Consider the following 12,963-nt stretch of genomic DNA (forward strand, 5'->3'; position numbering starts at 1 on the left):
AGATGAGCGAAATAAAGCATTAATGGAGGAGAGCAAAGTAGTGGCTGAAGCTGTAATATAAATATAGCAGGGGAATTAACAGGCCTCGCTCTGGGACTTTTCTGGTCTCTTAGCTTGGTTACTTGGAAGACTTCATATTCCTTATCAGTAATTTTATCAGCATAGACTGATATGACAGGGAAAAAAAATGTCCCTAAATGACAGTTCCCAGGCAATTAAAAAAAGCATATGAATAACTTGAAAGTCTCCTTAAGTAATTCATAAATGTCATGCTAATGTGTTTATAGAATTAATGCAATATTTAGAAAAAATAGGGCAGCTAGGAAGTATGATGAATAAAGTACTAGGCCTGGAGTTAGAAACACCTGAGTTCAAATGCAAGCTCAGACACTTGCTAGCTGGGTGACTTTGGACCAGTCACTTAATCATCTTTGCCTCCCTTTCTTTATCTGTAAAATCACCTGGAGAAGGAAATGGCAAACCATTTCAGTATCTTTGCCCAGAAAATCCCAAATAGAGTCATGAAGAGTTAGACACAACTGAAAAATAACTGAACAGCAAATAAAATAAATGCCTTTTGCTTATTGCCTTATTGAAAGAGCATTTGGTGTATTAATGGTTTTGCTTGCTAAGACATTATTAGATCCCCCCCCAAAAAATCAATTGAAACTGTAATTTGGCATTGTTCTTTTTCTGATTGAACTAAATTTATTTAAAGAAATAAAACTTGCTTAAGATGGGTATTTATGTTACACCATTTTTTAGAATGCAGGGATTTTATGATCCTATTGTGGACTCTTTGCCCCAGGAGATCTAAAATTATATGAGAAAATTTGAAGCGGATGCTAACTTCTATTTCTCTTGTTTATTTTCAGTAAAATATGAAAGAATCAAGTTTCTGGTCATTGCTTTGAAGAGTTCTGTGGAAGTGTATGCTTGGGCCCCAAAGCCATACCACAAATTTATGGCCTTTAAGGTAAAAGCATCTTTCAAAACAAGTTCTCTGACCTTTGTGGGTGGCTTGTTTCAATATCTTTTTTTGGTACATTTGAGTATGACTTGTAGATCTCTTGTGACTTAAGTATAAAGAGTTTTGTTTCAAATTGGACATTATTTCAATGACATCTTACCGACCAGGTTCATTCCAATTTATTGGGCATCATGTTTAAGACAGCCTCACCTATCTGAACCATAACCAAGAATGCAGGAGAGGAACAAAGCAAGCGTGGCCCATGGAAGACCCAGAATGGTATTCATAGGGTCCTTGCACTTACAACAAATATGCTTTATTCACAAAAGAGTCCTTTAAACCTTCTTACAAGAATATATTATGCCTCGGCTAAAGTAAAAAAAGCAGGGGTAGCAATCTTTATCTCAGATAAAGCAAAAGCAAAAATAGATCTACCCGTGTTTCCCCGATAATAAGACCTATCCCGAAAATAAGCCCTCCCCTTACTGTGTAAGATTCCTCTAAAAATAAGCCCTCCCCTGAAAATAAGCCCTATTGAGATTGCTACTGTAGTGAAGGTGATCCCCTGCGCTACACGCTACATTACGGTACCCTCTGTATGCACCGTCCCCGCCCCCCTACCGGGTGAAACGCATGCCGCACTCCGAGCTGCATCCAATCAGAGCTGCAGCAGTGAGCGTGTCATCCTGTTCTTCCCCAGTGATCTGCTTATTGAATAAAGGTACATTTTTTTTGTTCACATTTCCCTGTTTATTAAAATTGCTGTCAATGTTCATTAAAATAAGCCCTGCCCTGAAAATAAGCCCTCTGGTGTTTTTCTGTCCAAAATAATTAATAAGTGTCTTATTATCGGGGAAACACGGTAAGTAAAAGAGATAGGGAAGCTAGGGAAGGAAACTATATCCTGCTAAAAGTCACCATCGAGAATGAAGCAATATCATTACTTAATATATATGCACCAAGTGGTATAGTGTCCAGATTCCTAGAGGAGGAGTTAAGAGAATTAGAGGAAGAAATAGATAGCAAAACTATACTAGTGGGGGACCTTAATCTCCCCCTCTCTGAACTTGATAAATCCAACCTCAGAATAAACAAGAAAGAAGTCAAGGAGGCGAATAGAATTTTAGAGAGGCTAGATATGATAGATCTCTGGAGAAAACTGAATGGGGATCAAAAGGAATATACTTTCTTCTCAGCAGTTCATGGCACATACTCAAAAATTGACCACGTTCTAAGGCATAAAAACCTCACAATTCTGTACAGTAAGGCAGAAATATTAAATGTATCCTCAGATCATGATGCAATAAAAATTATGTGCAATAAAGGGCCGTGGAAAGATAGACTAAAAACTAATTGGAAATTAAACAATTTAATGCTAAAGAGTGAATGGGTCAAACAAGAAATTATAGAAACAATCAGTAATTTCATTCAAGAGAATGATAACAATGAGAGAGCATACCAAAATTTGTGGGATGCATTAAAGGCAGTTCTTAGGGGAAGTTTTATATCCCTGAGTGTATACATGATTAATTTAGAGAAAAGGGAGGTCAACGAATTGGGCATGCAATTGAAAAACCTAGAAAAAGAACAAATTGAAAATCCCCAATTAAATGCTAAGTTAGAAATACTGAAAACCAAAAGAGAGATTAATAAAATTGAAATTAAGAAAACTCTTAAATTAATAAATAAAACTAAGAGCTGGTTTTATGAAAAAAAAAACAATAAAATTGATAGATCCTTAGTCAATATGATAAAAAAAAAAGAAGAAAACCAAATTATGAGTACCAAAAATGAAAAGGGTGAATCTACTTCCAATGAAGAGGAAATCAAAACAATAATTAGGAATTATTTTTCCCAATTGTATGCACATAAATTTGACAATCTTAGGGAAATGGATGAATATTTACAAAAATACAAGTTGCCCAGATTAAGTGAAGAGGAAGTAAATTACTTAAATGATTCCATCTCAGAAAAAGAAATCAAACAAGCCATCAGTGAACTCCCTAGGAAAAAATCTCCAGGGACAGATGGATTTATTAGTCAATTTTATCAAACACTGAAAGAATAATTGATTCCAATACTCTACAAACTACTTGGGAAAATTAGTGAAGAAGGAGTCCTACCAAATTCTTTTTATGACACAAATATGGTACTGATACCTAAATCAGGAAGAGATAAAACAGAGAAAGAAAATTATAGACCAATCTTCCTCATGAATATAGATGCAAAAATTTTAAATAAAATATTAGCTAAAAGACCACAGTAACTTATCTCAAGAATAATAACACTTTGATCAGGTAGCATTTATTCCAGGAATGCAAGGATGGTTTAATATTAGGAAAACCATCAGTAAAATTGCTCATATCAACAATAAAACTAGCAGAAACCACATGATTATCTCAATAGATGCAGAAAAGGCTTTTGACAAAATAGAACATCCATTCCTATTAAAAACACTAGAAAGTATAGGAATAAATGGAACTCTCTTTAAAATACTAGGTAGCATCTATTTAAAACCATCAGCAAATATTACATGTAATGGGGATAAGCTAGAAGCATTTCCAATAAGATCAGGGGTGAAACAAGCGTGTCCACTATCACCCCTCTTATTCAATCTGGTACTAGAAATGTTAGTAGTAGCAATTAGAGAAGAAAAAGAAATGCAAGGAATCAAATTAGGCAAAGAAGAGACCAAGCTATCTCTCTTTGCAGATGAAGATATACTTAGAGAATCCTAGAGAATCAAGTAAAAAACTACTTGAGACAAAAACTTTCTTCAAAGCCTGGCTACTCACACTTTATACACAGTTCAAAAATGTTCTCTATTCCCAAGTTCTTGGCAGATTAGTAGTAAAATTGAAAGGATTGATAATGAAGAGGCAGGTTACAAAACAACAAAAACAAGCATAACTCTTGGGAATGGAGTTTAGGAAGGTTGATGAGCCAGTTTAATACAGGGCATTGAGCCCTACCTCTGGAAGTTCTACGCATCATTGGAAAAATTTAAGTAAAGGCCATCCATATAACCCACCTCAATAGGTTATAAGAGTGTTATTGCCTAATTGATCTTTTTTTAATCAATAACTCCCTAAACTATGATCAGTGTATTTGATTTAGGAAGATAAGAAAATATATATACTGCATTTTAGTACATTTCCATCAAGAATATTAATTTTTTTGAAGTTTTGTAGAAAAGAGTAAGCCTCAGTTTGTGAAAAATCCCACTTATATGGAACACTTAACTAGTATTCTTTTTTATCAAATATATTCCACTGCACTTGGCTTAGAATAAGTGACCATGATTGACATGAATGTTTTCCAGAGTCTAGAATGTACATGTTCTGTCACAGAAGCACAGGAATTCAGAGAGAGGAGGGACATTGAGCAATAGCTAGTCCAAAAAAATATTAATGATAGAAATAACTACCACTTATATGGGCAGCTAGGTGACACAGTGGATAGAGCACTGGGCATGGAGTCAGGAAGAGAGTCATCTTCATTAGTTCTAATCTGGCCATAGACACATACCAGCTGTGTGACCCTGGGCAAGTCACTTAACCCTGTTTGCTTCAGTTTCCTCATCTGCAAAATGAATTGGAGAAAGAAATGGCAAGCCACTCTAATATCTTTGCCAAGAAAGCCCTAAATGGGGTTTTGACTGAAAACGACAATACAATAACAAAAGCATTTATATAATGCTTTACAGTTTGCAAAGCACTTTAATAATGATGGTGATGATGTCATTTATATATGTGACGGGCAGTATGTTAAGTGCTTTGTTAATATTATCTTTAAATATTAATAAGTATTAAATGATAAATATCCCAGTCCTGGGAGGTAAGTGCTATTATTATCCCAACTTTACAGTTGAGGAAACTGAGGAAAACAGAATTCAAGTGACTTGACCAAGATCACATAAGTAGTAAGTGGTCTGAGGCTGGATTTGAACTCAGGTTTTCCTGATTCTGGGCCCAGTATTCTTCCCACTCTGCCACCTAGCTGCCTGTGTGTGCTTTGTATATGTTTTCTCATTTGATCCTCAAAACAACGCTATGAGGTTGTTAATGAGGTTATCCCCATTTTACAGATGAGGAAACTGAATTTAAGGGAATAAGGCTACACAGCTGGTAGTCGAGGCAGGATTTGGATTCACGCCTTTCTGATTCCAAGTCCATCAGTTTCTACACTGCCCTATGTAGCTGAAGAAACTGGTCTGGAAAGATTGTTTATAATAATTATTGAACAGTTATATAGCACTTTAATTAAGGTTTGCAACCGTGAGAAGGAGGTAGTATAGATATTATCCCTGTTTTACAGATGGGGAAACTGAGGCTCTGAGAGACTAAGTATTTAAGTCTGAAGTGGGATTCAAACCCAAGTCATTTAAAACGCCAAGTCAAGCCTTCTGTCCTCTGTTACACTGTCTCTCGTTAAGTGACTTATAAAGTCAAAAGGAATTGAACATGAGGATCCTGACTCCCAGTTTAGTACTGTTTGTACCAGACCGTAATCCATTTGCCACGATTGCCCTGCTGCCCTGGTTAAGTGGTTAAAACTGTAGTTAACCCCCACCTGTGCCTGTGCTGGAAGGAGGAGCGAGACAATTAGTCCATTTCTTCCACTCTTCTTTGCCCAGTCTTAACCCCATAATCTAATACTTTAAGGATTCACTGGCCACTGTTCTACATACATTTTCTCTCCCATACGTTTACTTTCCTTTTTTGGGAGGTAATCAGGATTAAGTGACTTGCCCAGGGTCACACAGCTGGTAAATGTCTGCGACTGGATTTGAACTCAGGTCCAACAGACTCCAGGGCCAGTGCTTTATTGGTTGTGCCACCTATCTACCCCTCTCCCATACGTTTTTATTCTCCCTTTTCCACTCATTTCAACAAAGTCCATGAACATTGAAATTCCTTTTATCAGTCCTAAAAAAAGGCCTTCTCCTGACACTTTAAAACCACTGGCTCCCATCCCCTTTTTAGTCCTTCCACTTGAGCCTAAACTTCTTGAACAGGTTGCTGCTTTTCCTAACTTCTGTTTGGCTTCCTTCCATCCTCATTACCAGAACTTCTCTCTCAGAGGTTACAGTAACCTCCTACTCACTGAGTTCGGTGACCTTTTCTCTTCTCAGTGTTCATCTTCCTTGACCTCAGCGCCGCCTGGATTGCCGCCTCCTTCTCTTGACATCAGAGATGACATACTCTCCCCCTTTCCCTCCTACTTCTACTCTCTGCTAACTCTTCCTCCTTTGACTCATTCCCTGGTTCTTCTTTCTGACTCCTTAGGGGGTGAGTGTTCCCGAAGTGGGTCCCCCACTCTTTGTCCCCCCGCTTTCTCCTCGGTCTGATCTGCTGACACAGACTCAGCTGCACAGATCTCGGATTTCTGCATCCCCATCCGACGACTCTTCCGAGCTCCAGACTCACATCTCTGTTTTTGTTGTTTTTGCCTACAGGAAATATGCAGACATCTGTGCCTGGACGCCTCACTGGTGTCTTAAACTTAGTGTGGCCAGAACAGAGCTGGCTAGTTTTTCCTCCAATTCCCACTCCTCTTTCTGACCATGCTGTTTCTGTCAGTGGTGTTATCATTCTCCCCAGTCCACGCTCACAACTGGAGTATTGACTTTGAATTTTTCTCCCCTGTCATCTCCCCACATCTGTTACATGCTAGCCCCCATGGCATGCCTTGCATTGCCTCATAAGCTCTGTCCCCATTGTTGGCACACCACTACAAGACTTCCGTTATTACTTTCCTGAATTCTTGGGGGATTTTTTGTCTTTTTGGAGGGGGGAAGGCAGGGCAATTAGAGTTAAATGACTTGCCCAAGGTCACTCAGTTAGTAAGTATTAAGTGTCTGAGGCCAGATTTGACTCCAGGGTCTGGTGCTCTATTCACTGTGCCACCTCGCTGCCCCTTTCCTGATTTCTTATAGTGGACTCCTAACAGGTCTGGCTGCTTCCTCTCTTTCTTTTCCTTAGTCCCCTCTGTGACATCTTCTGGATACGTAGGTCTGGTCATAGTACTTCTGTGCTCAGACTCTTTCAGTGAATCCCCATTGCCTTCCAAAGAAAGCTCAGACTCCTTCATTTTAGATTTAAGGCCCTCTGTAATATGGCTCCCTACCTTTCTAATTTTCTCTTTTACCTACACTCTATATCAGAAGGTACTCCATATATGCAGGCTGTGTGCACGGTTCTCCTGAATGTGCCTGAGCCATATTAAAATATAATTGGCAAATATTTAACAAAATAAATAAAAATAGAATAAGACAGAGATAACATTACCTTTTCAAACTAAGGTAATATGTGGTCCACGGGGACTTTTGTGTAAACATTAAATCTTGGCACCTGTTTCTATTTTAGTTTAATATCGTGACCCTAGGGTGACTGGGTGGTACAGTGGATCTAGGGTGAGGTCTGAAATCAGGAAAACTCATCTTCTGGAGTTCAGATCTGGCCTTAGTCACTTACTAGCTGTGTGACCTTGGGCAAGTCACTTAAACCCTGTTTGCTTCATCTCTAAAATGAACTAGAGAAGGAAATGGCAAACCACTCCAGTATCTTTGCCAAGAAAAAACCAGAATGGGAGCCTGAAGAGTTGGCTATCACTGAAAAATGACTGAACAGCCACCACCACTACTCTATACTACAGGCCAAATTATTGTCCTTATCACCGTCTCTATAGGGAAAGTGTGAGCCATGAATTTTTTTTTGTTAATAGGGTTGACTTTTTACACCCCACTAGAATCACATTGCCCTAGCTTACCTAGTATGATTTATTGGAAGTGCATATCAGTCAGCAGGCTCTTACTGTCTCATTGATCCCCACCCTCCCTCCTCGCTCTGTGTCTCTGTCTTTCAGTCATTTGGAGAGTTGATACATAAGCCGTTGCTGGTGGATCTCACTGTAGAGGAGGGGCAGCGGTTAAAAGTGATCTATGGCTCCTGTGCTGGCTTCCATGCTGTTGACGTGGATTCGGGATCAGTCTATGATATTTATCTACCGACGCACGTAAGAGCCCAGACTCTACAGTTGGTTGGTTGTTTTTGTTTTGTTCTTTCTCTCCCCTCGCCCCTCTCCCACCCCATCCCCCAGGGTTTGAACTTACTGTGAGAACCCTTTCTCCTCCCCTTCCCAGAATGTGCAGGCCAGATCTGTTCAAATAACCCCCAAGTTCTGATTTTGAACATGTGAATGATCATTCACAAGCTAAGAAACACGTGTTAGAAACTATGGAATCCTCACGGGTACCTAGTTTGACCTGGGGTCAACCTGGGGCTCTCTCTGAATGGATTAGCTTGAAATCTAGTCTAGGTGAGGGTTTCAGAAGTTTAGAACATATTTGCCCCACCGTGAGTCTTCTAGATTGGAAAAAGGATTTTCTTTTGGCCTACCATCCATTATGGTGCCGGAGCCACAGAGATTCTAGAACTTGATCAAGAGCCTGTATTTTGAGGGCGATGAATTGTACGCAACATTACTGTGTGGTGTCTAGCTAGCTTACTCTTGGACTAGGGCCCATGGATCAATGAGCCCCTGAAGTGTTTTTATAACTAATGATATCCTCAGAAATATTGTATTCCTTCAGTCCCTTATAACATCAATCAGAAGACTAGAATATTTGTTAAGAGCAAAGTCGATTGTCTTCTTTTGCCTTTGTTTCTCCTGTAGATTCAGAGCAGCATACAACCCCACGCTATCATCATACTGCCCAACACAGATGGCATGGAGTTGCTTGTGTGCTATGAGGATGAAGGGGTTTATGTGAATACGTATGGGCGGATCACAAAGGACGTGGTTCTTCAGTGGGGAGAGATGCCTACATCTGTTGGTGAGTATCACCCAGAGCCAAAGAACAGACTTCAAATCAAAGATGTCCCTTTGTATGAAGGCATTTATTTCAATGCTAATGGCAGAGGCTTTTTTTCCCTTTTTTAATAATTAAAGGTGCAGAAATCTTTGTAAATGGCAGACAGTTTGAGGACACACATTTCTATAACTGTCAGAGATTTAGGGAACACTTCCAAACACCCCTGAGAAGTTGTTCATAAAGGTAGCACTCTTTTTTTTGCAGATGAAGAAAAACAGCTCTCTTCCCTCCACATCCAGTGCCTTTTTGACCAGCCCACATTGCCTGGAGTACTAGATATTTTTTTTTTTTTACCACTTAAAATAGTTTGTGCTATTTATGATAGAACCAATTTGATTATAGTTGGATGTAAGACATATATGCTAGAAATGGGTGGGGGTTTAAAGTGCATAGAGAACTAGCAGCTCAGAGTCATGAACACTCAAATTCAATGAACTTCTTGTATCTGAACCATGTACGGGCTATAATATGACTCTGGTCATGTCACTTTACAAAGGACACTCTTTGTTCTTTGCTAGAGGTGTTAAACTCACAGAAGTGGCCCCCAGGCTCCAGAGTGGACCTGAAACAGATAAAAATGTAATTGGGAAATGTTTAACAAGATAAAAAAAAATTCACTACAACATAGATAATGCTAATTTGTGCTTTTCTAAGTCAATATACAGCCCACTGGAGTTGTCCTAGACAAATCTTTAAGCTACACAACAGGTACCCTAAATGACATTGGTAGGGGAGGCTTCCTCTTCTACTTTATACAAACAAGTCTTTGGATGCTTATTTGAATTCTCCATATTCATTGTTTCTTACAGCACAATAAAATTCCATTAAATTGAAAAACAGGAATGTATTTGGATCATCCCCATTTGTTAGGCATATAAGTTTGTTTTTCCTTGGTGCCGTTTGGTTGTGTTTCCTTGGAAACAAACAAACCCCTCCTTTCCCTTTTTTTTCTCCCTTTCTTACTAAAATGACAAAGCCAGATAGATGTCGATCTTGATAAACCGATATCAGCATCTATATAACGGTATCTACATATGTGTGTATCTGTGTCTGTCTTCCAGCTTCATTTGAAGCACATTATCACTTAACCTTCACATAATCTACATTCTAACCAAAGGGACCTACTTGTTTATTCCCCAAATTCAGCAGTCCGTGTCCTGGATCCACATGCCTTAGTCTGGGCTCTCCGACACACTTGGACCGCACTGCATCCTCATCTCCCTCTCATTAGAATCCTGAGCTCCTTTCACAGTCTAGGCCCATCAGAAACCTTTCCTGACCTATTGTTTATAGCCATCTCCTTGGATTACTAAATGTATTGTCACTTGTTAACACCCAGTAAAATATAAATTCTGTACGGGTCAGCACTGCTTTCCTTTTTGTCTTTGTACCGAGCACCTTCCGTACCACTTTGTACATACGGGATGCTTAATAAATGCCCAGTAATTTAGGTTGACTCATAATGAAACAGAAAATGATAGCTTCAAAATCTAGCCCTTTTTTTCTTATAAACATTTTTATTCTGCTTGATATATTTTTGGTTTTTTATATCAACTTTATTTTTGAAAATTTTCCCTCCTCTAACACATTAAACTTTTTCTTGTAACAAAAGAAAATAGCCATCAACCAGTACATCAGTCTCATTTCTAAAAATTTCTCCCTCCATTCTCTGTTGAGTTTTCTCTTGTAACAAAAATTGGAAGGAAAACAAAAGTAAGCATTTACTAAGTGCTTTACTAATAGCCAGGCACTGTACTAAGCTCAGTGGGATAACTAAAAGATGATCCCCACCTACAAGGAGCTTACAGTCTAATAAGGAAAACAACATGCATACAGATAAATACAAAGCAGTTTGTATACAGGATAAGTAGGAAATAATTAACATAGGGAGGCACTGCAATTAAGAAGGGTTGGAGAACGCTTCCTGGAATTTTAGTTAGGACTTTAGGAAGTCAAAGGAGTTCAGTAGTTGGAGCTGAGGAAAGAGCGTGTTCTGGGCACAAGGGACAGCCAGAGAAAATCCCCAGAGCCAAGAGATGGGAGTACATGTCAAAGTGTAGTTTGGGCAAAATCAGCCAACAAACCAAGCATGTCCAACAGTGCGTAGTCTTCTCACTCCCTAGTCCCTGACCTTTACAAAGAAGGGAGGAGGGATTTTTCTCATCTCTGTGGGTCCAAGTTTGACTGTTATTAGTAATATACATTGATCTTCCTTCTTTTTTCTTTCTTTCCATATGCTTTATTTTAGTCACTTTGTTTACCTTGTTCTAATCACTTCACTTTGCATAAGTGGAAAGTGCTTTTCTCTAAGGACCAGTAATATTCTCCAGTTTGCTTGTCCCCCATTTGATGGTCACCTGCTTTCTTCCTGGTTCTTTGCCACCAGAAATAATGCTATTATGAATATCTTGATAATATGTGGGTCCTTAGAAGATTTTTTAAAATGTTTTGCTTCCTTGTGTGTATACATACATGAGAGAAATTGTATATATGGGGCTAGATTTTCTGAAGTAAGATTTTAATTAAGTCTACTCTTTTTCATAGCTATTATTATCGTGTTTATTAATAATATTGTTTTGTCTCGCTTTCCTCAAAGCATATATTCGATCCAATCAGATCATGGGCTGGGGTGAGAAGGCTATTGAGATCCGATCCGTGGAGACTGGTCACTTGGATGGCGTATTTATGCACAAAAGGGCACAGAGACTTAAATTCTTATGTGAACGCAATGACAAGGTAACATTTTTTTTCTTTCCATAGTCTCTTTCTTTGTCACTACGTGACAGTCAGTTTACTCCACCTAAAATTTAGTGAAACCCTTTTTTAATACCAAAGGAGGGTGGTTAGTTACAACACACCAAGAATACTATACATTCTGTGATTCCCCTTACAACAGATTCAGTGTTCTATCCCTTGATTCCACCCATTTAGATCTAAAACAAATACCATCAGTCTGGATGGCATTGCACAAAGATAAATTCTAGTGCCAAGAAACAGCTCAAAGGAGTCATCCTGATGGAAATTATTTTTCAGCCGAATTGTGGTATAGTAGATTCATTAACTGGATTCACATTGTGGCACCGGTGCACATATTTCCTCTGCAAAAATCTTTGGACTAGCTTTTTAAATTTCCCTGGAACTCAAGTTTCCTCATCTATTGAGAGGGTTGGACAAGATGGGCCTTCAGGTTCTCTTTTAGCTATATCTGTAACCACCTTTGGAAAACCAAACAAAACCTTTCACCAAATCTTATTCAGATAGGACCTGTCATGTTTGAAACAATTGTTCATCACTTGAGATTGATGTGATTGAACAAAAGTGTTTCCATATTTACGTTTGTTGCATTATAATCTACTTTTTACCCTTTTTAGGGTGGTATTATTATTCATTGTTTAGTCGTTTTTCAGTTATGTCCAACTTTTTACAATCTCATTTTGGGGGGTTTTCTTGACATAGATACTGGAGTGGTTTATTATTTCCTTCTTCAGTTCATTTTACAGGTGAGGAAACTAAGGCAAACAGGGTGAAATGACTTGCCAAGGGTCACACAGCTAGTAAATGTCAGAGGGCAGATTTGAACTCAGGTCTTCTTACTCTAGGCCCAGTACTCTGTCTACTTCATCACCTAGCTGCCTATTATTATCCATAAATACTCTTTTTTATTTTGTTTTCATTTTATTTTTAACTTAAGCTCCAAATAAACTGAGTATTTCCATAAACATTCTAGAACAGAGGAGGATTATACAAGAAACTTGAATCTCTGTTGTATAGACCTTACTTTCTTCTTAAGACTCTAATAAAATTCAACATATTTTTTTCCAGGTATTCTTTGCCTCTGTTCGGTCTGGTGGAAGCAGTCAGGTTTATTTCATGACTTTAGGCAGGACTTCTCTTCTGAGCTGGTAGAAGCAGTGTGATAAGGGGATTACTGGCACCCGGAGTCTTCAAGATCTTCAGAACTTGGAATTGCAACTGGAGTATAGACCTGCACTGATGCAAGATGATGCAGCAAATGTGGGCAGGCATCGCTGGTGTTAGGTGTTCTCTCTCTGTCTCTTTCTCTCTCCGTCTCTCTCTGTCTCTCTCTCTCTCTCTCTCTGTCTCTCTCTCTCTCTCT

At 38.7% G+C, this 12,963-nt stretch overlaps 1 protein-coding gene across 37 annotated transcripts in view; it reads left to right on the plus strand.

Annotated features, from left to right (window-relative positions):
* Positions 1 to 12,957, plus strand: part of MAP4K4 (mitogen-activated protein kinase kinase kinase kinase 4) — a 273,822-nt gene extending 260,865 nt beyond the window's left edge. For 20 of the 37 annotated variants that reach the window (XM_069100542.1, XM_069100537.1, XM_069100533.1 and 17 more), the window contains 5 exons: positions 876 to 976; positions 7,838 to 7,987; positions 8,648 to 8,807; positions 11,443 to 11,582; positions 12,669 to 12,957. In XM_069100542.1, the coding sequence (XP_068956643.1) occupies positions 876 to 976; positions 7,838 to 7,987; positions 8,648 to 8,807; positions 11,443 to 11,582; positions 12,669 to 12,752 (635 nt within the window). In that variant the 3' untranslated portion in view covers positions 12,753 to 12,957. Of the gene's footprint in view, positions 1 to 875; positions 977 to 7,837; positions 8,012 to 8,647; positions 8,808 to 11,442; positions 11,583 to 12,668 lie in introns of all 37 variants that reach the window. The other 17 variants (XM_069100536.1, XM_069100527.1, XM_069100530.1 and 14 more) reach the window with 1 other exon arrangement.
* Positions 12,958 to 12,963: the final 6 nt, after the last annotated feature.

Source organism: Petaurus breviceps, unplaced genomic scaffold (genome assembly GCF_028583685.1).
Source record: "Petaurus breviceps papuanus isolate PSGF00001 unplaced genomic scaffold, PetGlider_PUasm1.0 419, whole genome shotgun sequence".
Lineage (NCBI taxonomy): Eukaryota > Metazoa > Chordata > Mammalia > Diprotodontia > Petauridae > Petaurus > Petaurus breviceps.